Source organism: Asterias amurensis, chromosome 14 (assembly GCF_032118995.1).
Source record: "Asterias amurensis chromosome 14, ASM3211899v1".
NCBI classification, from domain to species: Eukaryota; Metazoa; Echinodermata; class Asteroidea; order Forcipulatida; family Asteriidae; genus Asterias; species Asterias amurensis.
In genome coordinates, this window is record NC_092661.1 from 15005086 (window position 1) to 15030181 (window position 25096).

General features: G+C 37.5%; 1 protein-coding gene across 3 annotated transcripts in view; it reads left to right on the top strand.

Moving 5' to 3' along the window:
- The window catches only part of LOC139946972 (uncharacterized), a 145324-nt gene that overhangs the window by 36661 nt on the left and 83567 nt on the right, over positions 1–25096 (top strand). For all 3 annotated transcript variants that reach the window (XM_071944768.1, XM_071944769.1, XM_071944770.1), the window contains exons 5-7: positions 5559–5604; positions 6460–6529; positions 10824–10926. In XM_071944768.1, coding sequence (XP_071800869.1) covers positions 5559–5604; positions 6460–6529; positions 10824–10926 — 219 coding nt within the window. The remainder of the gene's footprint in view (positions 1–5558; positions 5605–6459; positions 6530–10823; positions 10927–25096) is intronic.

The following is a 25096-nucleotide window of genomic DNA, read 5'->3' on the forward strand; positions in this document are numbered from 1 at the left end:
GTGAACTGGTAACTTAAGATTAACATCGCATCTTACAATTGAAGTGAACCAGTAACTACCCATTAGCTCCCATCTCACCCTTGAAGTGAACTGGTAACTTAAGATTAACATCGCATCTTACAATTGAAGTGAACCAGTAACTACCCATCGGCTCAGGATGAAGCATCCCTTCTCTACCTTAAAGTCACCTGGAAATAGATTTGTTTTTCTTTCAAACATAAGAGTATAATGCTTACGAACAATAAAACAATTTTTTTAGTAATTGTTTGTCACGATTTATATGTTTAAAAAATATATAAAGTTGTTTGGGGGCTGACTCCGCCTACCCCTTTTGTGACGTCAATCGAGGCAGACTTTGCCTGCAATGCGTATAGTAAACACATGTGCAAAGTACATGTACGTCCAAGTCGTGAGTTGGTACGTTTCAAAAAGTGTTTTCTGCATTCAGCAGCAATACACCTGGTCTGCATTGCCGGAAAAAACCAAAACAATTTTTTTTTGAAACGTACAAACTCACGACTTGGTCCGTACACGTACTTTGCAATTGTGTTTACTCTACGCATTACAGGCAAAGTCTGCCTCGATTGACGTCACGAACAGCGCCCTCTCGGGTCGGGGTCTACTCTTAAATTTGTAAATAACATAAGAACTGATTTTTAAAACCTTAGTTAACTGTTTATTCACATTCCACTCATCAAAACACATATATTAGTGACAAAAGCTTTATTTTGAAAAAATACCACTTCCAGGTGACTTTAAAGTGAACCAGTAACTCCCCATCAGCTCCCATCTCACCCTTGAAGTGAACTGGTAACTTAAGATTTACAACCCATCTCACACAAGTGAACACAAGTGAACCAGTAACTACCCATCAGCTAAGGATTTGCATCCCATCTCAGCCTTAAAGTGAACCAGTAACTCCCCATCAGCTCCCATCTCACCCTTGAAGTGAACTGGTAACTTAAGATTTACATGTACATTCCATCGCACACTTGAAGTGAACCAGTAACTACCCGTCAGGTCCTGATTCGCATCCCACCTCGCCCTTGAAGTGAACCCAGTAACTTATTACCCATGGGCTTCTGATTCACACGCATTCTTGGCTGTGATTGTTTCTTTTTTTTTTACACTCCAGAGCAGACTGCCCTGTGGTTGTAAAGAATCTTGGCATAAAACCCACATTCCAACTGCAATCATCCTTGTCTGTCAGTCCCTCAGAGGTAGCCCCTTTGGCTAGAGGCGTTGTTGTGCCTGACTTTTGAGGCACTTTGACCAACTTTTTGTCCCCCCCTGCTTCCCAAACTTTCTGAATGGTGTGGACATTATAAAGTCATGGATGTCAGTTTTGGTTTGCGTTGTATTAAGTTAAAGCCTACCTGTAAATTTGTTCTTTGTAAACAATTTTTTTTTTATAAAAAAGATATAAAAGAAATGCCTATTGTTATATTTCTGGTTATTTGTTTTTATAAGAAATGCCTATTGTTATATTTCTGGTATATTTGTTTTTAACTCATTTAAATTGAAACAGGTAGCCAAAAGGCCAAAATCGATTCAATGCACAGAGATAAAAGATAACAAATTGCATTATTTTATTTTAAAGTTATTTAAAAAGTACAACAAACCCAAGAGCCAAGTGGCTACAGTAATACTGCAAATTGAAAAGAATCCAACGCAAATTATCTAGAAGAAAAAAAAAGGGTTTTGTTTTTATTGCCGAAGTTGGTTTTGTTGGGGTAGATTAAGTGGGCCTTTCTATGTACCTATTATTTATTAAGGAGGGATGGTCCACCCACTGACTAATTGGTATACCCTCCTGATGTGTAATTCCAATTGTGAATTAATATTTTCTTGGAATTCTAAAATAGAGTGGGCTGCTTCCATGTCCACCATCATTATTTCTGCTGTCTGCAAGGACAAATCGGTTATGTCATTGGTGACAATCGATGACCATGAGACAGTGTACATTTTATACTACTGTGTTTCACCATGGTTTCACCCACACACGCCTTTTACGATTGTCTTTATTGGTCACTGCTACAACTCCAAAGGGCTGCGGTTGTGTTTGGATAGTCTTTTTTCTTTCATGGTGTGGAGACTTGACAAATTCATACAAGTGTCTGCAAGGTTAACTGCGGAGGAGGTGTCTCTCTGCACAGTTTGCTATAGCTTACACCATAAAGGACAGATGCACACCTAGTTATAATAGGTGTCTGAATTTCACCAGAAAGTTTCCTTTCAAGCACAGAGGCGTACACTGACCCATTTGTCTCTCTTAGAAATGTCCCTCATATTTCAGTAGTGGGGCAAGAGCTTTTGAAAATTATGAAAGTTTTGAATTTTTAGATTAGATTTTCCCCCCTGTCATCACGGCACCATTATAAAACACTGAATATATTGTGGTCAATAACACTGGTGGGAATCGAACCCAAGATGTTGTGTATTCAAGCTCCATTAAATGTATCAGTAACCTTTGTTTACAACAAGAGTCCTTGTACATTCCAGGGCTTTTCTGTCAGGCACTGGACACTACACAGGTCATATTATGGGGTTTTACATTTTGTGTCATAATTTAATAATTTAATAATAATTTCCACATCAATTCACCAGTTATAAAAGTCACAGCTAAACAAGTTTTTAATTCAATGAACAATTCAATTCAATTCATTAAATATTATTTCATGATGGCAGTTACAAAGACAAGCACATGTTATTTACAAGTACATTATTATGTAGGTGTGAATAATTAATGTCACAAAATAAACAACGCAACAACAATACAAATCTTTGAAAATCAAGAACCCTTAAACCGTACAGCACAGCATTACACAATCATAGCCAATATGTTTTGAGGTGTGACCCCTTTTTCATATCAAAGTTGATTAAAAAATCTAGACGCTTGATGCTATCTCCAATAACATTTGGCCAATTTAAAGTTTTCTTCCGTTCCGTTGAGCTGTGTGTACAAATCGTGCCTGTCCTCTTTTCTCCCTCCATCCAGCGCATGGGGACTAAACAGTGATATGTCCTAGATACAAATGCAGTTTATAAATATCGTTATTTATTATTATTTTGTAATCAAGTGATGTCACTGGTTATTTGATGGACGAGAGTCGAGGAAGGGAACAGCACCTACATGTGCCCAGGCACGTGTACACTAACCAGTTGGTCGTAAATAATACAGCCCAGGCATTGTCATCATAAATTCCTGTCAAAATTTTGCCAAATTGTGAAGAGAAAAGAAACTGTAGCCTAAAAGTGATTGATGGAGGTTCCAATAGTGAAAGTTACACCACACCTGTGAGATACTCTCTTTCATTTCATAATGGGTGTTTTTTGTCTAGGGTCTGCCTTTGAAGGTGTTTGTGCAATACGTGCACGTACAACTCTTGTTTTTGTTCCCTTTTTTTTCTTCTTCCGTGGATATTTATCATCTAAACGTCATTTTGAAAGAAACATATTATAACTGAGAGAATTGTTGGTTCTCTGTTTATACGGTGTTTTGTTGTCATAGAGCCTTTGAGAAAGACTCTGCTAGGGTCAAAACGTCAGGCCGTTAACTATTTTGTTAAACTCCTTAACCACACATTGGATTTTTACAACTTATAACACATCGTTGTTAAGGTCTTATTAGCCAAACACAAACTGTGAGGCTATTTGACCTTGACTCCCAGTTTAAAAAAAAAACGGAAGTTGATGTTTATTATTTGAAAAAAAAATCATAACTCCTGAACCACCACATTGGATTTTTACAATCTATAAATCATTGATAAAGCAGTCAAAAATGAAACAAACTTTTAGCGAAGTATTAATTTTGACAACACAAGACCACCAAACTTGTATGATAAAGTGGTAATATTACTGGCCCATTATGTAAAATCACTGGCCATGGGGCGTTGCCTGTGGTCCAGTTTTAAATTCGAGCTCGTACAAAGCTCCTTATACCATGTACCTCCATGCTTACACGCACTCCAGGGGTCGATATGGTGGAAGTTATACAATTTCATCTGTACCTCCTGAAATTTGGTTCATATAGTTTTGGACTTTAGTTGACAGCAATCGACTCTCACCCCTCTGTCGTTCAAAAAATGTATGTCCCCAGGTCACCTCAGCGAACAGGCTATCTGTGGGGTAAAAAATGCCTCTGAGTTCTAATAATATGTAACTTCTCATCATAGATTGATAATGATTTACAATGTAGCATAGAGGTCAACACCGAATCCCCAGGCAAGTTGAAAAAGCTAATTTTGATGGCAGTGTAGAAACCTCGTGCACAATTACAGGGATTTTTAGCCTGTAGGATGAATGTATTGCCATCTGTCACAATGCTCAGGTGTGGACAACCACCTCAGGAGGTTTTTATTTACTGCAATGAGTTTGGTTTGAAAAACTACAGGTACACAGTGAAGATGGGTGGGAGTTGGGGCGGGGGTTTATGTTATCGCTAAAGCTTGTTCCCACACTTTTGTTACTGTGTTAGGTTAATTATTTGGAGCAATGTTGTACATCTGATGTATACATTTATAGGTGAATGATACCTATTACTATATGTATATTTATATCTCCGGGACAAAATGGTACTCTTTGTCGCTTTGCCCCTGGATTTTTTTTTTCACAATTTTTTCCCCACTTTCATAGGGGACTTTTTTCATTGGAAAAATTAGTGCATCAAAAAACTGAATTCCTTGGGAGCCACTCTTTAAAGCTGAAGTTCATTGACACCTCTTTAAGTCTCTGGAGTCTTGATGGAAGGGTTTGGGTCTATGAGAGAGTCAATATTGTGATATCCCTAATGCATTACGGATCACTAACTGCGGACAGATGCAATGGGTTCAACCCTAAAAGTCAAGTATCAGGAATGTAACAGCTAAAGCCTGTTCTATCAGTGGTTTCCGCTCATCCAATTTTGCTGGATGGGACGGGACGTAAAGCCGTTGGTCCCATGTGTTGTGTAACGCATGTAAAAGAACCCAGTGCACTTATCGAAAAGAGAAGGGGTTTGCTGCGGTGCTCCTGGCTGTGGCTGCTGTATGCGCAGTAGCACCATGTAAACCCTTACGAGGTGCTAAATAATTGGGTCTCAGAATTCATCACTGCAATAACCTATCTTTCTTTCTGAAAGTTTGTATACAGTATATACTCAGCGCCTTGAGTACCTTGTTTGGTAGATACGTGCGCTATATAAGACTTTGATATTATATATTGCTATTATTATACAAAACTGTGGAAGACTTTCACCTCAGGCCTGTGATTCACAGGCCTGTATGCTTCCTTTTTGAAAGGGCAAGGGTATAAAAAAAAAAATTGTAAATTTCTACTGGAGCATTTTAAGGGCACCAAGGCAATATCCAGGGGCACGGAGGCTAATTCAATTTTCTTTTTGTAATTGACATCCCTGCTTCTTCTTAAGATTTTCTGGATGAGGTCAGGGGTTAAAATTGCAAGTTTGAGTTGATACATAAATGTCCCTTATTTTCTAAGCCAATCATTATTTTGTTCATCAGTCTATAAAAGACTTTTGTTATTCTTATATTTAATGAGGTTTTCTATTCTGTTTCTAGCTTGAAGAAGTTGCACGGAGCTGGAATCCCAACACATCCACGATTGGTGAGTTGACCTCTGGAAAAAAATGAAATGTAGTTTATGTGTTGAAGAAACCAAAAATGTGTGCTGCCCACTGCTAAAATTGTGCACTTCTCCCTGGCTTGAATTTTGGGGCTCAAAATGTTTACTGGATCATAATTTGAATAATACTACCAAAGAACAACAATTTAATTTGAATTTATTTAGATGAAACACAGCGAAATACAATAATAAATGCAGGAGAAAATTAAGAGAAATAGGCCTATGAATATGAAATGCATCAATATTTTTGTTTTATTAACTATATTATTGTTTAGAGTAATTTCACCCCCTTGTTTTTCTCAAACACAGTGATTAGGACGCGCTAAAATTTATATTTAAACATTTATGTCTTTTGTTTTTGTTTGTATGTTATCAATTTACTGTCTTTGTATTACCTCCCGTAGCTCATTGTATCTGTTACATGACAGCAGTATTTATTGGAGCTTGTTTTATTGATGTATGTTGTTGCTGATGTAGTTGGTAAATAAACGGAGAAGTATAACTCCACTTCAACAGAAAACAAAATAATAATAAAAATGCATTGATAAAATCAGTTCAATCAAATAAATAAAGTTAAACAAAAGCATTGCTCAAATCCAGATGCTTTCCTCTTCATGCAATATTTAAAAATTTTGGTGTGAAAAAAAATGTTTTGAAAAACTTTGTTGACATTTCCAAAACAATAAAATGATACAAACATCTCGGGAACTGCCATTTGAATTTTTGTATTTATCTTTGGAAAGTCACTTCTCCCAACTCCTTTTCATGAAAACATTTCTTAAGGTTGTTTTTCTTAATGTCTTAATAATTTTGACTGAATTAACTGCTTTCTTACAGGTCAACTGATTACAGAGGAGTTTCTTGAGGAATATTCTAATTACTACAGCCAGTTCAGAGTCATGAGATTGTAAGTATGAAGTAATGAAGTATGGTGTATAATTATGTGACACGTTTTTTTGTGTAGTTCACAACTTTTTTGAAAGAATTCTTGAGGGTTTTGGACACAACATGAAAAAGAAGTATTCATAAGGAAGTTTGTTTCATTAAAAAAACTCTTTATAACTTCATGTCCACTTCCTGGATGCTGCTAGCATAAGTTGCATCCCAGCTTTGAAAAAAAAGAGTTTACCTTTGTGGACAGAATGATGAGTTTCATTTTTGAGAGGGCAATGGAAAAAGGCACTTCCAATAGGAAACTTTAGAAGGGGCATCAAGGCCAAGACGTAGGGCAAAGGAGTCCATGGTCTCCGTCAGCCTCTGTTTAATTTTAGGTCTGACAATCCTTGAAATACCTTGTGGGGAGTCGGCGAATTCACTCCAAAATATAACACATGCGGAAAGATCATAATAAACCGACCAGAGAAACGTGACTGTGTAACCCCAAGGTTGGGATGATAAAGTGCCGTGAAACTTTTGAATTGATAAAGGAGGATCTCGGAGGTTGCAAGCCAGATGGTCAGTCTTGACCCGAAGACGACTCTGGTAATTAGCAGCTGGTAACCATGGTGACAATCATTATCCCCCTTAGTCCGGATGTGTTCAGTGAAGTGAATGAACAATTGGCTCGAAAAAGCAACAAACTTCAGAGGGAAACTTTCAATTAGCAGAAAGTCTCATAGTTTGTTCACCTGTCCCTCAACCCAATGTTTTTCTTAAAGTTAAGAGCGATTTTGTGGCCGTGTGGTCGTATGTGCAACATTCAAATTTCCATATTTGGTTTGGAGGCATCCTCAGGTTTTGTATGACAAATTTTGAGCAATGTTAATCATGTTAATTAAGGCCTTCATGAAAGTTTTCATCTGATCAGCAAGTGTCCTTGATCTTTTTTTTTGTAACAAAACTATAGAAATAAAAAAATTCAAAAACTTGTAAAAAAGTTTGGCTAGCTGGCCATTTCCTCTGATTTTTGCAATCTTAAGTTCCATTCAAAACATAAGAAATATTTGGCTACGCTTACCCACACTGTACCCATGGATTGATATACATGTATCACTCCATGGGTACAGTGTGGGTATGAGTAGCCAAATGTACCGTACTGTTCCTGTTCCACAAAGTCTTTTCCCTTACATGTTTAAGTTTTCAAAAACATTGAGTCCTTTACAGTACCTCTCCCCCATCTCTCAACACGCCCCCTTTTGAAGCTTTGCATGGTGTTAAAAACAAGAAGTAACTTGCGGGTACAACCATTACGAGTGTAAAATCTCGTTTGGGGGGGGGGGGAGTGTTGGCTCTGAGAAGAGCCGGCTTGGTCTCCTTCTGTTAACGTGGGCAACCACCCTTGTCCAATATATACCACAGCAAGGCCTGGTTTGATACAGAATCTGACTTCCCCGCCCCCACAACCTACTCAAGTTTGTGGTTTACCCCCCAACTCTTGGCACGTTGTGTACAATCCAGTGTCCATGACAGGTCCCTGGGTCATGAGCCAGTCACGTTTGTTGTTTACAATGGGCCATGGAGTGAGACGATTTCTAGATTGACTCCAGTCATCTTCAAGTGGCTCTGGAAGGACACTCTCCTCCAGGGTGCTAGGGTGGAAAGAGCATCTTGATAACAGGTTGGACAAATTCATCACTGTTTTCTCGAAGGGCAAATTTAGCAACCGCAGCACACAGTTTGGAGAAAATGGCGTTTGAAGTCATACTTTTTTCGAAATCATTGATACAAAAACTGTTTGCCAATAAAAGGTTGACATTTTTAAGTGGAGACCCTAAACCATGCAAACATGTTTATTTTGCAATCACAGCATGTTAAATTAATTAGTAATTAACTGTAGAACAAGAATGAAAACTGCTCGGGAAAAAATGTAGATGTCACTAATAACATCCCAAATGTGTATTTAAAAAAAGATTTGCCAAAATGTGCGATTTGTTTTAAGAAGTAGAGTAAAATAAAGAGTTATAATAAAAATAATAAATGCATTCTTTGATGAAATTTTGACAGATTGGATTTGCATAATCTGTTCATTGAAAACTAAGAGGATGGAATGAATCTAATCTCTTCAACAACAAAAAGCGAACAGCCAAACAAACAATGAAGTACTTTTCCCGTTAGATGCAAAATAGTCTGCATACAAATCTTATTATACGAACAAGGAAGTAAAAAGTACAAGAGAGCTCTCATGTTTTGGGAGCTGATGAGAGTGAGCCAGGGAACACCAAGACGGACGAGGACCTTGAAGGGGGTACAGATGTCATTGGGGGGGGGGGGGGGAGATGGTTGGTTATAAAGTTTTCTAGTTATTGCAACGTAGTGGTCAGACATTTTCAGCCCTATGTAGCAGTGTCTTTCTTGAAGGCTAAATGGCAACATTTACAAAAATAAACACTGAGGTGTACTTGTGTACAAGCTGAGGGCCCATTCAAAATAGTCTATTTAAAGGCAGTGGTAATTACTCAAAATAATTATCGCCATAAAACCTCACTTGGTAACGAGTAATGGGGAGAGGTTGATAGTATAAAACATTGTGAGAAACGGCTCCCTCGTAGTTTTCGTGACGTAGTTTTCGAGAAAGAAGTAATTTTCCACGAATTTGATTTCGAGACCTCGAGTTCAATATTTGATGAAACAAATAAAATCAACAGAATTGATTCAAAAACCTTCATACTTAACTGATAACATTCCCAGTCTAAGTGGTTTCGTGTTCATCCAAGCAGAATTAATAAGTTCCTGTTTTCTGGCGGAGTTTTCCCCCCAAGAAAAAAATTCCCTGCCGTTATTATATTTCATATGAACCCGCAATAACCAGATGGTTTGGCATTCATCATACACAGTTAATTTTTTTTCTCCCCTTAAGTGATGTCCTCGCCACACAGGTGTTTTGATCTGTTCCTTCAAGGACAGATTTTTTTATAGAAACTGAAACTTCTAAAAGAAAGAGCGTTGATGGATCTATTGTATGGAAATTTCGTCTCAGATAGATTAAGATGCTATTGTGTTTGTAGGTGGTGCCCATGTGTGGGTTTCTTCAAGTAATTGTCATTTGTTTGGATGGTAGCTGGTTAATCATTTCTGCTAAGCAAATGCCCCATAAAATAAGGAACGGTAAAAAAGCTATGAGCAAGGCCAGTAGAAAACACCTCTTGTTAGATGTGTTCCAAGTAAAAAAGTATATAAATTTTTGTTTAAATTTTTACTCAGTGGATTTCAAACAAAATATTTGAATATAAAAATATAAAATGCAATGCTCAAATTAGAATCTTTATTTTTATTTGTTATTTATTTATTTATATATATACATTCACTTAAAATATACCAGGCTGAATCTTGTCAAAAAGGAACAAATCACAGACGACCTATTATAGGGTCTCAAAACATTTCCCTCTGGACTCTTAAAATAATTTGCAGCAACTCTGGTCATCCAAGCCGGCCATGTTTACCCAAGTGTGTTCCACTCCAGTCTCTAGTGTAAACACCAAAACAAAGACACAGTCGTGTTTATTTACCTGCAAGTCAGCACCTTATGGCCGCCTACACATAAAGCCAAAGTTGGGTCAGACACTTCAATTGCGCAAAGAAACAAAATTATGTGGGAGAGGAATTTTGTCCTCGTCTCAAAACTCTCTATAACTTTGATAAATTCAAACAGAAACATTTTACTGGAGGATTTATATAAATCTCTGAATTTTCAGACTGAAAGTCAAGCTTTTTTTTTTTTTTTTACAAATTCAAATCTAAAATTTGATAGAAACCTCTGAAGTTGGAGGTTTGTGTGACACAATTTTTTGCAAAACTTTGAGGTTTGTGTGACACCATTTTTGAAAAACTTGGAGGTTTGTGTGACACAATTTTTGCAAAACTTGGAGGTTTGTGTGACACAATTATTTGCAAAACTTTTTCGGGGGGAAAAAATAAAGAAAGAATAAAAAGTTGCATCCCCTTGTAAGAGGATCCCATCTGCTGCTGCTTCCCAGGTTGTTACAGAAACTTGGGTGGGATCCCTGGCTGTATGGCAGTTACAGGTTAAATGACTTCTGACTGGTACCCCTGAACAAAGATATTGACAAAACAGGGAGTTCGGCAACATAGGGCTAGATATCTCAGTTGGAAGAGTGCCAGCACCTTAATCCAGAAGTCACAGGTTTAAATCCTGCTCTAGTCATCTTTATTTTGAACCCAAATTATTTTAAAATTTGCCCAGTCAGTTTCCCTCCTCATAACAAACAAAGAATGAAGTTTTAAATTGTTTCTTTTTGATGCAGACTTTTGCTCTTTCTGAGGAATAACAACAGGGACTTTATTCATCTTTGTAACGAGAAGCGAGGGACATCTTGGCACACTCTTGAATCTCTGCTCCTTCTTCCGGTAAGTAACGCTTCCTTACAAGTTACTCTTCCCTACAGGTTACCATGGCCACAGCCAGAGTGAAGGCCCCTCGTTTTCATCCTTGTCCGCAGTGGTGTATGATCTCGGCATGCCATTTTCTTTTCTTTCCCTGAATGTATTGCTCGATCATAAGTCCCCTGGAAGTGTGATAGTATCAAAATAATGTGTATTTAAATTAGTCCTGTCTCCAGTCTGCATTGGGCATTAATCGCACACAGGCCTGATGTGCTGCATTGAAAGTTGTAGAAAACTTGGCGGTCAATGTTGAGAAAGAACTTTTTGAAAACTTACAGTGTTTCAAGTTTTGCGCGTAAATGATAACCTATCAAAGACAATGATCAGAGATTCCCTTCCAGGGGTTAGAGACATACGCAGAGTTAGCGGTGATACGGTGTGCTGCCCATGTGCCTCACTCAGTTCATGTGTTCTTGTTGATTTTTTCCCAAAAATTTGCGTCCCTGACCAAGAGCCAAGAAGCGCCGATAAAAAAACTAAACAACTAACAAACATTGAACTCTCACTCTGATGGGGTGTAAATCATAACAAGCCCAGAGCCTGTTACGGCAAGGTAAAGACAAGCCAGCAATTATCATTACCAAGGTCTTGACATTGTTTCTAGAGAGTGCTTGTAAATCATTATGGAAAGGCTGCCACACTTTCCTAGATCAAGGTTCCGCTTTTGTAAACAGTTTTTCCTCAATGCCGTTAGATGTTTTGTTTTGTGTCCCCCTCGGTGTTTTCTTTCCCACAAACCTTTTGATTCAATGTGTCACTTTATATTGAGTGGTCCATAAAATTCACTTTGTTGGTTTGGTTTTTAAAGTTCAAGGTTTTGAAATTGTTTAATGTTGATTAGAGAGAAAGCAAGGACCATCCGAGGGGGGTTCGGGGGGGGGGGGGGGGGAAGGTTCTTGGGTTTTAGGAAAGGTTTTCTCATCAGAGGTTAAAATGTTTGGCCTTGCTGCCAGGGATGTTTGAGTAGGATATCATAATTTTGTCTTGTACCTTGGACTTTAGCTTGTCTCTCTCAGAACAATTGACTGGTTTATTTTCAAGGCACTGGACACTATTGGTAATTACTCAAAATTGTTGGTCGCATAAACACTTACTTGGTAACAAGCAATGGAGAGCTGTTGATAGTATGAACTATTTTAAGAAACGATTCCCTTCAAAGTAATGGTTTGGACAAGTTTTCATCCGAAAGCATTTTAATCTAAGAAGCAAATCATGGATGGATCATTTCTTAGTTTTTTGTGGGTTGGTGTCCGTTCCCGAATGGTGCAGCCAGAGATGCTGTTGGCACCCGCTGTCACCAATACTGGTGGATGGATTTGATATTGGTGTGAGGAGGTAATGCGCCCAGAAGAGGGTTGGTTCAATCGCCTCGGGGCACCCCAAAAACAAAATTGTGTCCAGTGCCTTTTAAAAACATCGAACAACATTATAAAGGATGACAAAGTTTGTCAACATTCTTTCAGCGTCCGTTGGCCGTAACTCAAGAAATGACGAGTTGGCAAAGATTGATTGGTCACATTTGGCCGGACGTATATCCTCATTCCTCGCAGCGTTCAGTTCATGCGATGGGAGCTTGCTCATAGATGAGCTTCCCATGCACTGCATTCCGAACATCGGATCATTTTTCTGTGTTGTACTCGACTTATACTGGGAATCCGTCGTGTCGTTGACTAATCGGTGGTTGATAGCAGGGATTAGGTTTAGCCTGTCACATTGACCTTGAGAAAGAGTATTTTGAAGTGTTAGAGAAAAGCGTGAGGACATATCGTGTTTCATCCATGCTCATTTTATTTTTAATATTGATGGAGTATGCAGGCTTGGAGTTTCATCTTTGAACATGCTGAAAGGGCAAGGCCATTTTCATTTTGCAAAGGGCACTTTTCCATTTTCAATTGGAAACTTTTAAAGGGCACGAAGGCCAAGATCAGGGGCAACGGAGGCATGGCCACCTCTATGGCCTGCCTGTAATTCCAGGTCTGGAGTATAAAATACTAATAAATATCCACAATTATCTACTTTGAGACAATCGATATCAGTGAATGAGTATCACTTTGAAGTTCTTTGCTCTATGTTCGAATGTACTCTGTTCAAGTTTCTCTTTGCTTAAGTTTCTCTTTGCTTTTTGATTTATTACTTCACTCCTACTTGATTTGAGTTACATTCAACTTCCTTAATATTTATAATAATAGTGAATTTTCGGTCACTTATTTGTTTTTCACTCCCTACCTGATTGTGTGGGTTTTTCCCTGGAATAATTCTCTGGTGTTTTTATCCCACATCTAAAACTGAAACTTCCTTCCTTGGGTTCTTGAATAGTACAGTGATTAAAGGAACACGTTGCCTTGGATCGGACGAGTTGGTCAAAACAAAAGCGTTTGTAACCGTTTTTTATAAAATGCATATGGTTGGAAAGATGTTTTAAAAGTAGAATACAATGATCCACACAAGTTTGCCTCGAAATTGCGTGGTTTTCCTTCTACTGTGCGAACTAACATGGTCGGCCATTTATGGGAGTCAAAATTTTGACCCCCATAAATGGCCGACGTGTTTAGTCGACGAGGTAAAAGGAAAACCATGCAATTTCGAGGCATGTTTGTGTGGATTATTGTATTCTACTTTTACAACAGCTTTCTACCTATATGCATTTTATAAAAAACGGTTACAAAGGCTTTTCAAAGACCAACTCGACCGATCCAAGGCAACGTGTTCCTTTAAGTTAGCTTGGCTTCACAACCAGAATAAATGAAATGAAATGCACTGAAGCAATCCTGGCAGCAGTGTTTTGCAATCTGGCAAGCTGAGCGTACGGTTAGATAATCTTTTTAGGGCAAGGGTAACATTTGTATGTCATAAGAACAACATGTTTTAGTGAAGACTCAGTTGTTGTGAAAGTTTCAGAGAGTAACACAGAAATGCACTTTAAAAAAAAAAAAAGTTGAGATCGGCTCAGGTTACGGTTCTGCAGTAGAGATATCAAATGTCTTAATTCTTTGATTGAACTGTTACAAAAATGTTGTCAGTCACTCATACCATGGAGCTATCAATGGTTTAACTCAATACAATGATTGAACTGTTACCAAAAAAAAATTGTCACTCACTCAAAAGTTTAGGTCCATTCCTAAATGACCTGCTCGTATCAAATGACTATTGTCAACACCCTTGCCGGGGCCTGATTAATGCAGTAATGAATCGCCTGACATCTATCTCATTTCATGCTGTGATGAAATTAATGTACGCCTTGCATAGTCACACTGCTGCCCCTGCAGTGCCAGACTTCGAGCGCACCTCTTTACCGTTTGCTGCCAAGTTGTCCGCAACTCTGTCAGTGTCAGGGCAGGTTGGGTAATTTAGGGTGGGTACCTTACATTTCGCTGCCAGTTTCAAGTTTCAATTTGTTGGTTTTTTTGTTTCTGTTTACTTCAGACTTTAGTTTTAAAAGTACGAAAAGTAATTTGTTTTAAAGGAAATAGTGCATTAATTTCTAGCGTCTAGTTTTCTTTATATACTGCAGAAAAAAGTTCAATTGATGTATGAAACACTCAATTATTAGGTGTTTTCTTTGCATACAACTTATACAGTCCCTTACCGAACTTCCAGATAATGGATTTTTTTAAATATATATTTTGAATGGCCTTGTTTTTCTTTTTAAGGGTTTTACTTGGAAAAGTTTTAGATTTAATTTTTTTTTTCTTGCAATGCTTACAATTCTTTGAGGGAAGTTTTCCCGTTCAGTTGTTTTCCCTTTTTCAAGTGCTCAGGATATGACTTGTTTTAAAGGGAGCGTATTGGTATATTACTCCAACAATTAACGACCATAAAAACTTATTTGGTTGGAAGCACTGAATAATTATAACATTTTAGGAAACAATTCCTTTTTTGAAGGAGGGATTCAAACACATTCCAATCTGAGAATTGTTTCTGCATGAAACAATTCTCGAATTGTGTATTCCAAATACGGATATTATCCTGAACTGCTCCAGATCTTCAGCAATATCTCAAATATGTTGACCTTTTAAAAAAAATTCACAAATTACATAGGTTTTAATTTAACAATCAAACAGTTTCAAAAACTTACAATTTACAATTATGTCTTCCATGTCCAACTTGTGCGACTCTCAGATTGGCACAATTTTTCTTCATTGTTTTCAGGAATCTTTGTGTGCCTTTAATTATTGAACTTTTGAACTGGAAATTAAACATTACAACCTGAGCCCTACGCCTGGACGCCAGACAGGAATGGAAAACCATTTAATATCACAAGAGACCACTTGTGAATTGTTTCCTTAAAAACAACGCCCTTGGCATAAAAGCGGCCGGTCAACGTTTCGGGGCCTCGGCTGTAATCTTCAGATCCCTTAAATTCAATTATTAAAATGTTCATATCTTGGATGAGGTTAAGCAGGTTCTCATTCTCCCTCAGGAGCGTAAGAAATGGTTTTGGAGATTGGGAGTTAAATTGTCAATTTCCATTTTATTCTGGTTGTGAAAGCCAAGGACTTCTTCCATTTTTGATGTGGTCGAGACAAACCCCAAAGAATTATTCCAGGGAAAACCCTTTCCTAGGTAATGTTCCCGATTGCGAGGTAAACACAAAGTATACAGACAACATTCAGAAGACGTTTTTCAATTCAGTGTGCTTTGACCTGAACATCTTGGGTCCATCATGCCCCACAATTTTGAAAACAACTTATGTGGAGAACCCTAGTAATGCAGTATACAGGCATGCAACTCTTCCGCGTTTCCGCGATTTTTGGGTGGGTTTTTTTTCAGATTTTTTTTTTATAGCCTAATATATGCCTGGCAACAACAGTGTACAACAACAATCATGTTAAATAAGCCTAGTTCATGCTAACAATGCACCTAAGAGCATAATAAACCTCAACATTTTCTAGGGTACCATTGTGGGTCTCGTGTCCCGTGGCATTTCGGCTGCCTCGCTCCGCACTTGCGTTGTGCCTTTGAAAATTTTCCTCTTTTTTTTTTCCAATGGGCAGTTACATGCCTGATACTAAGAGCCTATAGTTTCAGATAAATTTTTGGTTAGAAATTACTCTCAGCTCACCTCCATGACAATCATCATTAACATAACTGTGGTGGTAAATCTAGTCAATAGAATATTACCTTCTCGGCAGAATCTGCAGAAAGCGTTTCTCAACAAATTAAATTTAAGTCATGAGTAACAGTATCTCACTGTACAAACATCAAGCCAGCATTGTGGTCAGTGAAATGAGTCCGCAGTGATTAGGAGATTTGTGCCCATTAGCCTCGGCTCATTGACCCCACAAAGTCATCTGGTTTTTACAGAGAAGGCCATCTTCCTTTCCTGGATATCTAGAACCTTATCTTGTGGCCTTCATCACTGTAAGCAATTGATACTGTTTATTGTTGGCAGCTTGTTTTCATACAGCAAGGTGGTCCTGCACTCTGTGGTCCAAACCCATCCTCTTATTATTCAAGCATCCTCTATGGGCGCTCCCCACCATAGAGCAATGTCCCATCTAAATAAACTGGGCGGTCAGGTTGGCGTAGCAGTATCTTGTCTTGCCATCTACATCTGGCACTTTTTGGATAAGATTTTCAGTCCCTACTTGATTCTGTGGGTTTTCTCTGGAATATTGTTTTCCTCCAGCATCATCTAAAAAAAAAAAAACTGAAGTTGCTTCATTGTCTTCTCTCCACTTAAAGGGACACGTTGCCTTGGATCGGTCCAGTTGGTCTTTAAAGTGTTTGAAACAATTTTTTTATGAAATGCATTTGGATGGAAAGACAATTTAGAAGTATAGATCCACACAAGTATGAATCGAAATTGCAAGGTTTTCCCTTTATGCCGTGAACTAACACTTTCTGCCATTTTATGGAGTCAAAATTTGGACTCCACAAAACGGCCGACCGTGTTTCTTCGCGATGTAAAAAAAGGAACCATACGGTAACTCATGAAGAAAAAATAATGCCTCAAATAAAACCTTTTTCTCATATATTTTCCAACTACCTTTAAGTGTTTTCTTGCTCGATGGCTATATGAAGTGACACAGGGGTTTTCAAGTTCGCCTCCGTGGCATTTAAGGGAACCCGGTCATCAAGAAGTTGCACAATGGTTGATTGTGATATATGAAGTAGGGACATTTCATTGACACACTCTCCTGAAGTACTGAATAGTTGGGGTGCATACATGTACCTCCTTTGCCACAGCAATCCCCCAGTTCCCCATCAACATTAAACCACCAGACTTCATGTCTAATTCTATAAATTGTGCCACATTTTTTCATCTAAAAAAACCCTCGTTATTAAGACTAACTCGCGCTAAAGGAAAAAAATACTAACTGGGGAATTTCTCTCAAATGTCAAATAATTGTGTGCCTCCATTGTGTCTGATAGTTGAGAGCAATCAGTGACCTGTATTGTTTCTCCGGTCACCTTTTGCCCCTCGGCTGAGATAAGGTGGGGTTAATTAGATGACCTCTTCTTGTAAACGAGCTTGGAGGTGGGCGGAGCTGACAGGGGAGGTAGTGGGGTGGATACTGGGTAGGAATTGGACTTTATCTGGAATGCAAGAATATTTTATAAAGCTACTGAGAAATAAATGCATAATGTTGCTCATTTTTAAAGACCATTGAAAGTTTCAGTTCAATTGTTTTACTCATATCCTTAAGTTTGCATTTTCAGCAAAACTATTTCTAAGGAAGGTTTCCACCATGACCATCTTTATACCATTGAATATATTTTCAAATCTATATTTTTAATCTTGCCAATGATGTACACACCCTTTAAAGGGAGGGTATACTTTTGATAATTAATGACAAAAATTAAGGACAATGACATTTTTTTGTAGGGAGCACTGAAGCTGTTCATAATGACCAAAATTTTTAAGAAACGATTCCCTTGAATTGGTTCTAGAGAAAGTTATAAAAAAAAAAATATTGTCAAATCTGAGAAACTTTTTCTCAGATTGTGTATTCCAAATTTACATTAAAAAATAAATAAGCACAATTAAATAAACTGTCTGCTTTTGCGATGGCTAACTTTTTGTTGTTACAACTTTGATATCTGTGAAGGAGACAAATAAATCAACATTCCAATTGAGATAAAAGAGCTGATTTGAACATCATTAAAAAAGAATTACCCTCCACTTGTTGGGTTCCAATATCGTTTGTTCCCTATGTGGTTATTTGATTTAGAGTTCAAGGGAGAGATATCAAACACTATAGGGGTATGCCCCACTAAATAGGGAGAACAACAGAGCATCGGCCTCATTAATATTTTGTTGGCCCTCAAAGTTCTCTATTATAAACTGATTTGATAGCGCAATAAGTGTACAAATATTGCCCTATTGATGACTTCAAACTCTGTGTATTTTGGATGACATTGGCCCTGAAATAAATGTCCCTTTTTGCCGAGAGGTGTAGGGACATTTTTCATGATTGATGCTCGAACATTTAGACAATTTTATTGGGAGGGAGAATAACTAGACAGGCCTTGGGACTCCCCATATCTGATTGAGCAAAGGATGAAAGTTCAAGAAAAGTTCCCCTCCACTGTATGAAAGTTCAAGAAAAATTCCCCTCCACTGTAAAAGTTGTGTATTTTCGAATTTAGCATTATGCACTGTATGCTGCAGTTTTTCTTAGTAGTGTACAGCACCCATATAATTCACATTATCTTTGTGTTTGGACATGGGTTCGTACCAGTCTCGACTGACCTTTTCACACTACAACATTTTGATCTGCCGTTGACCCGGGTAGAGTGCTCAGAAGGCGAGTTTATGGTTTTGAACTCCATATAATGTACTCCAAAGGTCAAAAATCCATTCATTGTAAGAACACATCCCACACAATTTTTCCAGACCAAAATCTATTTTACAAGTCCAGAATCTAAATAAGAAAGAACTTTCTACTGAAAGCTGTTTTTATTTGAACAAGCACTAATGGACGACTTATCTGATTTGCCTTGTGTGTTAAAAGGCCTAAATTTTGATACTCAACAGAATTGGTTCTTTTTTTACTAGACTAAAAAGTCAACATTTGAATGTAAAGCACAAGACTGCTGGATTTTTCAAGTCATGAGTTCAATATGATCAGTGCTGAAATCACTAGCCTTCAGCCTGCGTTCCATTGTAAAATTTGATCCCTGATTTTATAGGCATGATAAACGTTTCCTCCTACATTTATACACCGGCTGCGCACGGAAAAACTTCAGTTGAATAACCTAAAACCATCCAGGATTTAGGAGGATTTCCCTCCATGTTATGAGGTCATTGACCTGTCGGACCATAAAGCTGGTCAATTGTTTCTAGATGTGCTAGATTGTTCACAGTCATTCCACAAGTAGTGCCTTAGGTTTTCAACAGTTCAACAGTTTTTATAAACATCTCTGTTTTTGTGTATAAAAGACTTAAAATGTCATTTTAATTATAATTGAAATGTTTTACTCCAGAGTTTTAGTTGTGTTACTGTTCATGCAATTCTGCTGCTGGCAGCAATTTGAATAGTATTTTATTAAAATTAAAATAAAAATTAAATGAACTAAACACCACTGAATGAAGTAAGAGTCAATCAGTCATTCAATACAATTCAGTTTGTTTGTCCTACCACGGAGGATACTTTCCTAGATATTTGAGTTGGTAAGAGCGCCAGGATGATAATCAGAAGGTAGTAGCTGTTCAAATCCTGCTCTAATAGTCAATTTTTATTTCAACCCCAAATTATTTAAAATGATACATGAGTCAGTTCCCTTATTGTGGATCATTCTTGATTAAATTATTTCTACTACCATCATCATTAGAACATATAGGCCTAAGTTTTATGTAAATCTGTGATCTTAGACAAGTTTTTTTCTTACCAATTTCTTTTCTTACCAATTCTGTAATGTTCCTTTCAGCAAAATTTTACGGACCAGCCAGGTATGACTAGTTATTTGGAACTCAGAATATTTTTCTTCTTCTTCTAATTCTTCAATGCGGTCTCCTTGGTGTATATCACTCTAAAAACCTTTTTACACCTTAAAAAAACTGACCCTTCTGAACTTTATACTCTTTCTCCTTTGGGCACAATCAACCCTTTTAAACCACTTCTCTAGCCTTGAGGTAACAGGTCACACACATTTTATGCCCTGATATTTTTCCTAGATGTGGGCCATAAATTGCACCCTCTAAAACAAACACTGGTCAGACATGATTTTGGTTTGTTTTACTCAAGCCACTTATAAGACATACCACAAAAACTCCCAAGATGCTGAGGCTAGGATAGGGTCCTCTGGCTTTTTAAATGCACTGGACACTAGTGGTAATTATTTAAAGTAATTGTTAGCATAAAATCTAACTTGGTAACTGGAGAGCTGTTGATAGTACAAAACATTGTGAGAAACGGCTCCCTCTGAAGTAACATAATTTCTGAGAAAAAGGTAATTTCTCACTCAAATATCTGGAGCCTTTTATTAGGCATCTGAGAGCAGACAGATTTGTGCAGCAAGGGTGTTTTTCTTTCATTATTATCTCGCAACTTCGATGACCAATTGAGCCCAAATTTTCACAGGTTTGTTTAATATTTTATGCATATGTTTGGATTCAACAATGGAAAATACTGGTGGTTGACAATACCCAACGGTGTCCAATGCCTTTGGGAGGAGCTGTACTTGCGATTGCATTTGTTTTCCCTGGAATAATTCTCTGGGGATTTCCCTCTCACATCTAAAGCTGAAACTTCCTTCCTCGTCTTCTATCCATTGGGTTATTGTCTATGTACAGAGATTAAGTTTGCTTTTCTGAGAGGTCCTTGGCTTCACAACTATCATTCATAAATGAAGTAAATTTAAATTGATAAATGAAAATAAATGAAGTAAATTTAAATTGATAAATGAAAATTAAATGAAACTAGATAATTGGAATTATTCTTAACCTTGTTTTTGGTTTAGTGGTAACACCATGTGTGTATTCTTGCCGTGTTATAGATTATGTTCCTTTTGAGAACTTGTCTTGCTTTTTATTTTACTGCCATGGATTTGGGAGACTTCTCAGTTTTGAAAAGAATTGTCCTGTTTATTAATTACTACCTGTACCAATATTTTAAGTGTCCATAACAGTACCTTTAAAGAATGGTGTGAGGTACAGAGGTATAAAGGAGTGCTTTGAACTGGTGGGTCATCAGACCATCTAAGGATCAGACCACAAGGTCCTCTGGTCACCAGTATGGCCTTGGCATCAGGTCAACCATTTAAACCAGTCTGAATATCTTGGTTTTGTCAGTAAATTAGTCTGTGTGCATGTAGCTGTCACATTTTGGTAGTATATTCTTGTAATGACTGGACCACCACCACCACCACCACCACCATTTTTTCTTTTGGAAATATACATGGCTCAGAACCAGTGACAATTTCATGGAGCTGCTAAAGCAGAAAACCTTGCTTAAAGCCATTGGACACTTTCGGAACAGAAACAAAATTAAAATTGTTCTTTTTCACAGTATTAGCATAAGATCTTTGGCTGAAGGTTAATGTGCTGTAAACCTTTCATCTTTGTTTGATTTGGTCTCGATTATTTCTTATATTTGTTTTTGTTCTGTAGAATTTCTCTGTGTTCTTTTGTCTGCTGCATAAAAAAAGAGAGATTGAAAAAAGACAAATGAAAAAAAAAGAGAGAAAGACTTCAATGGTATGACCTCAATCAGCTCAAGCCCCTACAAACACTATTGTCGTTTTGAAACTTTTGAAGGGGCACCAAGGCCAATACCAGGGGCAACAGAGGCCCATCGTGGCCTGCGTGAATTCCAGTGCCAGACCTGAGTGCACTTGACATTCTTCCTCCAATGACCTCTGGCTGGGAGGTCACAACCTCTGGCGGAGAGGTCACTCTGATAAGTCTTATTGGGTTTGGGGGAGATGTTGCTTGAGGGGGCAAGTAACTGGACTCCGAAATGTGTATTTAATCAATTAGGAAATGTTGTTTGAAAGGCCGTTTACTGTAGGGACTCAGTGTGCTAAGTGGGTTAAAAAGGGTAGTTTACTAATTTGTTTAGACAGCCACAAGGTGACCAATTAAAAAAGAAAGAAAAAAAAAGATTATCAAAGATCATGGTGAGATTTTTACGGGTATAGCCTTGTTGAGATTTTATTGAAGTTCAAACCATGTTCGTTTACATCTAACTTCAACTTTCCACCTGGACAAAATTTACTCATTTTATGAAGGAGCTGAAAGATAGATGTCGACAAGCTGAAAGTGTGCCTTGGATTTTCGAAAGAATTGTTTTTATTTGCTGTATACTTATAGTTTGAACATGGAGGAATAAATTCTTGAGATGTAAAATGAGCAATGGCTGAAACATCAAAAAAGCTCCACGAGACTATCCAACTTGAAGTGCAGAAATTTTACTGGGTCGAAATGTTTTTAAAAGACCATATAATTTTCTACTGGTTTGTCATACACGGGATCTTACAATAGTCAAAGAAAGTGTTTAGTAAATGAATAATCATGACCTTTTTACCTGCCCCCCCCCCCCCCCCCCCCCGAAAAACAAGAGACATTGGTAAAATTTGCGGTTCATATAGCCAAGTGAAAGTTTGTTAAGTAACTTCAATTAAACAAAGTGACAGACAACCTACACCCATTATGAAGGACCTTTGTTACTGGTGCTCGTGTGAACAGGGCCTAAAGAAGGAAGTTCCACTTCCTCTTGCTTCTTGTAATCGCCTCTCCTCCCTGTAGTCTCAAGTCTCACACTTCAGATTTGGCGCTATGTGGCTCCCTATTAACCATAACATCCTGATAAATAAACTATGGTTTATGGCAGAACTTGTGAGATTTACCGGATGGGTGAAGCGTCTACCAAATAAATTCATTGTATTTTAAAAATATATTTTATATCATTCAAAATAATCAAATAATACTTAGGAGCTGATTAGGCATAATAAAATAGTTGTTATAAATTTCGAAAGGAAATTACATCATTGTTGCCTGGAAGAATTTAATAGTTTCCCTTCTTCACTCTTCAATAAACACTGAACTTTAAAGACACTGGACACTATTGGTAATTGTCAAAGACTAGTTTTATCACTCGATGTATCTCAACATATGCATAAAAATAAAATAACAAACCTGTGAAAATTGAACTCAACTGGTCGTTGAAGTTGCAAGATAATAATGGAAGAAAAAACACCCTTGTTACACCAAGTTGTGTGCTTTCAGATGCTTGATTTCGGGACCTCAAAATCTAATTCTGAGGTCTTGAAATCAAATTTGTGGAAAATTACTTCTTTTTTTGAAAACTACATTACTTCAGATGTTTTATAATATCAACAACTCTCCATTGCTCGTTATCATGTAAGTTTTTATGCTAACAATTATTTTGAGTAATTACCAATGGTGTCCAATCTGTGAACAATTTCACCAAATTCGGTGGTGACACAAGTCAAGAGTTTTCTCAAACGACAATTGTTGCTGTACTAGTTGTTTTATCAAGTAGACCTAATAAACCACTAGGGAAATTGCCTTGGAAAATTTGTTTAAATAATTTTGATCTCAAAACATTGTTCCATGGATTGGTTTAAGCAAAGAAGAACTGACTAAAGTGGACCTGAACCTACAACCTCCGGATTAACGTGCCGGTGCTTTACCAACTAAGTTATCTAGCCTTATGTTGGTGGTCTCCCTATTTTGTCAATATCTTTGTTATGGGGGATGCCATTTAGAAGCCATCTGTTGACTGCCCTTTGCCAGGGATCACACCCAAACTTTTGACTGTTGAATGCCTGGAGTACAATTTTCTATCAATTGAATTATGAATTCAATCTTCTGTCAAATGCAAAATATTTATCAAGAGACACTCAATACAACCAGCTTTTTTTTGTGTGAAATGTCCCTTGAAAACTGTCAGCTATTAATCAATGTGCGCTTTGGAAAACCACTCGTGTGAATCCATTTCTATGCAACATTCAAAATTACATCGCAGGGAACTGACTCAATCTGTGCCATATTTTTCAGGTTCATGTACCAGGGTACAATACAAAATAAAGAATAAAACAAAAAAAATGTTGTCATAATTTGGGAAGTAGACAGATTGTTAATCCATCAATTTTATATGAGAAGAACTTGATCGGAATACCAGAAATGTTTGACAGATTCCAAATAATGTTAAAGACACTGGACACTATTGGTAACTGTCAAAGACCAGTCTTCTCAGTGGGTGTATCTCAACATATGCATAAAATAACGAGATAATAATGTGAGAAAAAAACACCCTGTCACACAAAGTTGTGTCCTTTCAGATGCTTGATTTCAAGACCTCAAAATCTAGGTCTCGAAATCAAATTCGTTGAAAATTACTTCTTTCCCGAAAACTACGTTACTTCAGAGGGAGTGGTTTCTCACAATGTTTTATACCTTCAACAGCTCTCCTTTACTTGTTACCAAGTAAGGTTTTCGCTAATAATTATTTTGAGTAATTACTAATAGTGTCCACTGCCTTTAAAACAGTCATACCACATAACAACTTATAAAAATGTCTGAATCTTTGACAGAAAGATAGATAAACTTGTGTTTGGGTAAAAAAAAAGGGGGGGGTTTTCTATTCTAAAAGACTCTTGAATTTGTGTGAAAAATTGTGACACCAAATGAAAAATATGGTAGCATCTTGCCTTCCAGAAAGGCGCTGGAAGGTACAAGATCGCCCCCATTTGGTAAACAGAAGTTGGTCTTGGCATCTTGGTAATACATAGTGGGAATGAGTCTAACATTCCAAAACACAATGGTTTACTTTCCCCTTTAAAAAATACCTTGAAAATCTGACGTTCATACTTGACGTTAATGTCATCTAATGTACATGTACGTTAATGTCATCTAATGTACATGTATTTTTCAGTCATCGAGTAATGTGCATGCCAAGTGTATCAAGTGAGTTATCACCTTTATTGGGATTACAAGTTGTCTTTCCTGTCATGTAATAAATCCGATTTATGCTGGCATTCTATTCTTCTCATGACACCTTTATTGTCCCTCCCACAAAGGCTGTCCTTAATCAGTTTAGAAACAAAACCCTGCACTTCCTTTTCCTCATTGTAGCAATAGTATCACCCAGGAAGGAGGAGCTTATCATCTGCTCCTGTATTGTTTTTGGACTACTGTACTCTGACGTAGGGGTGTGTGATCTGA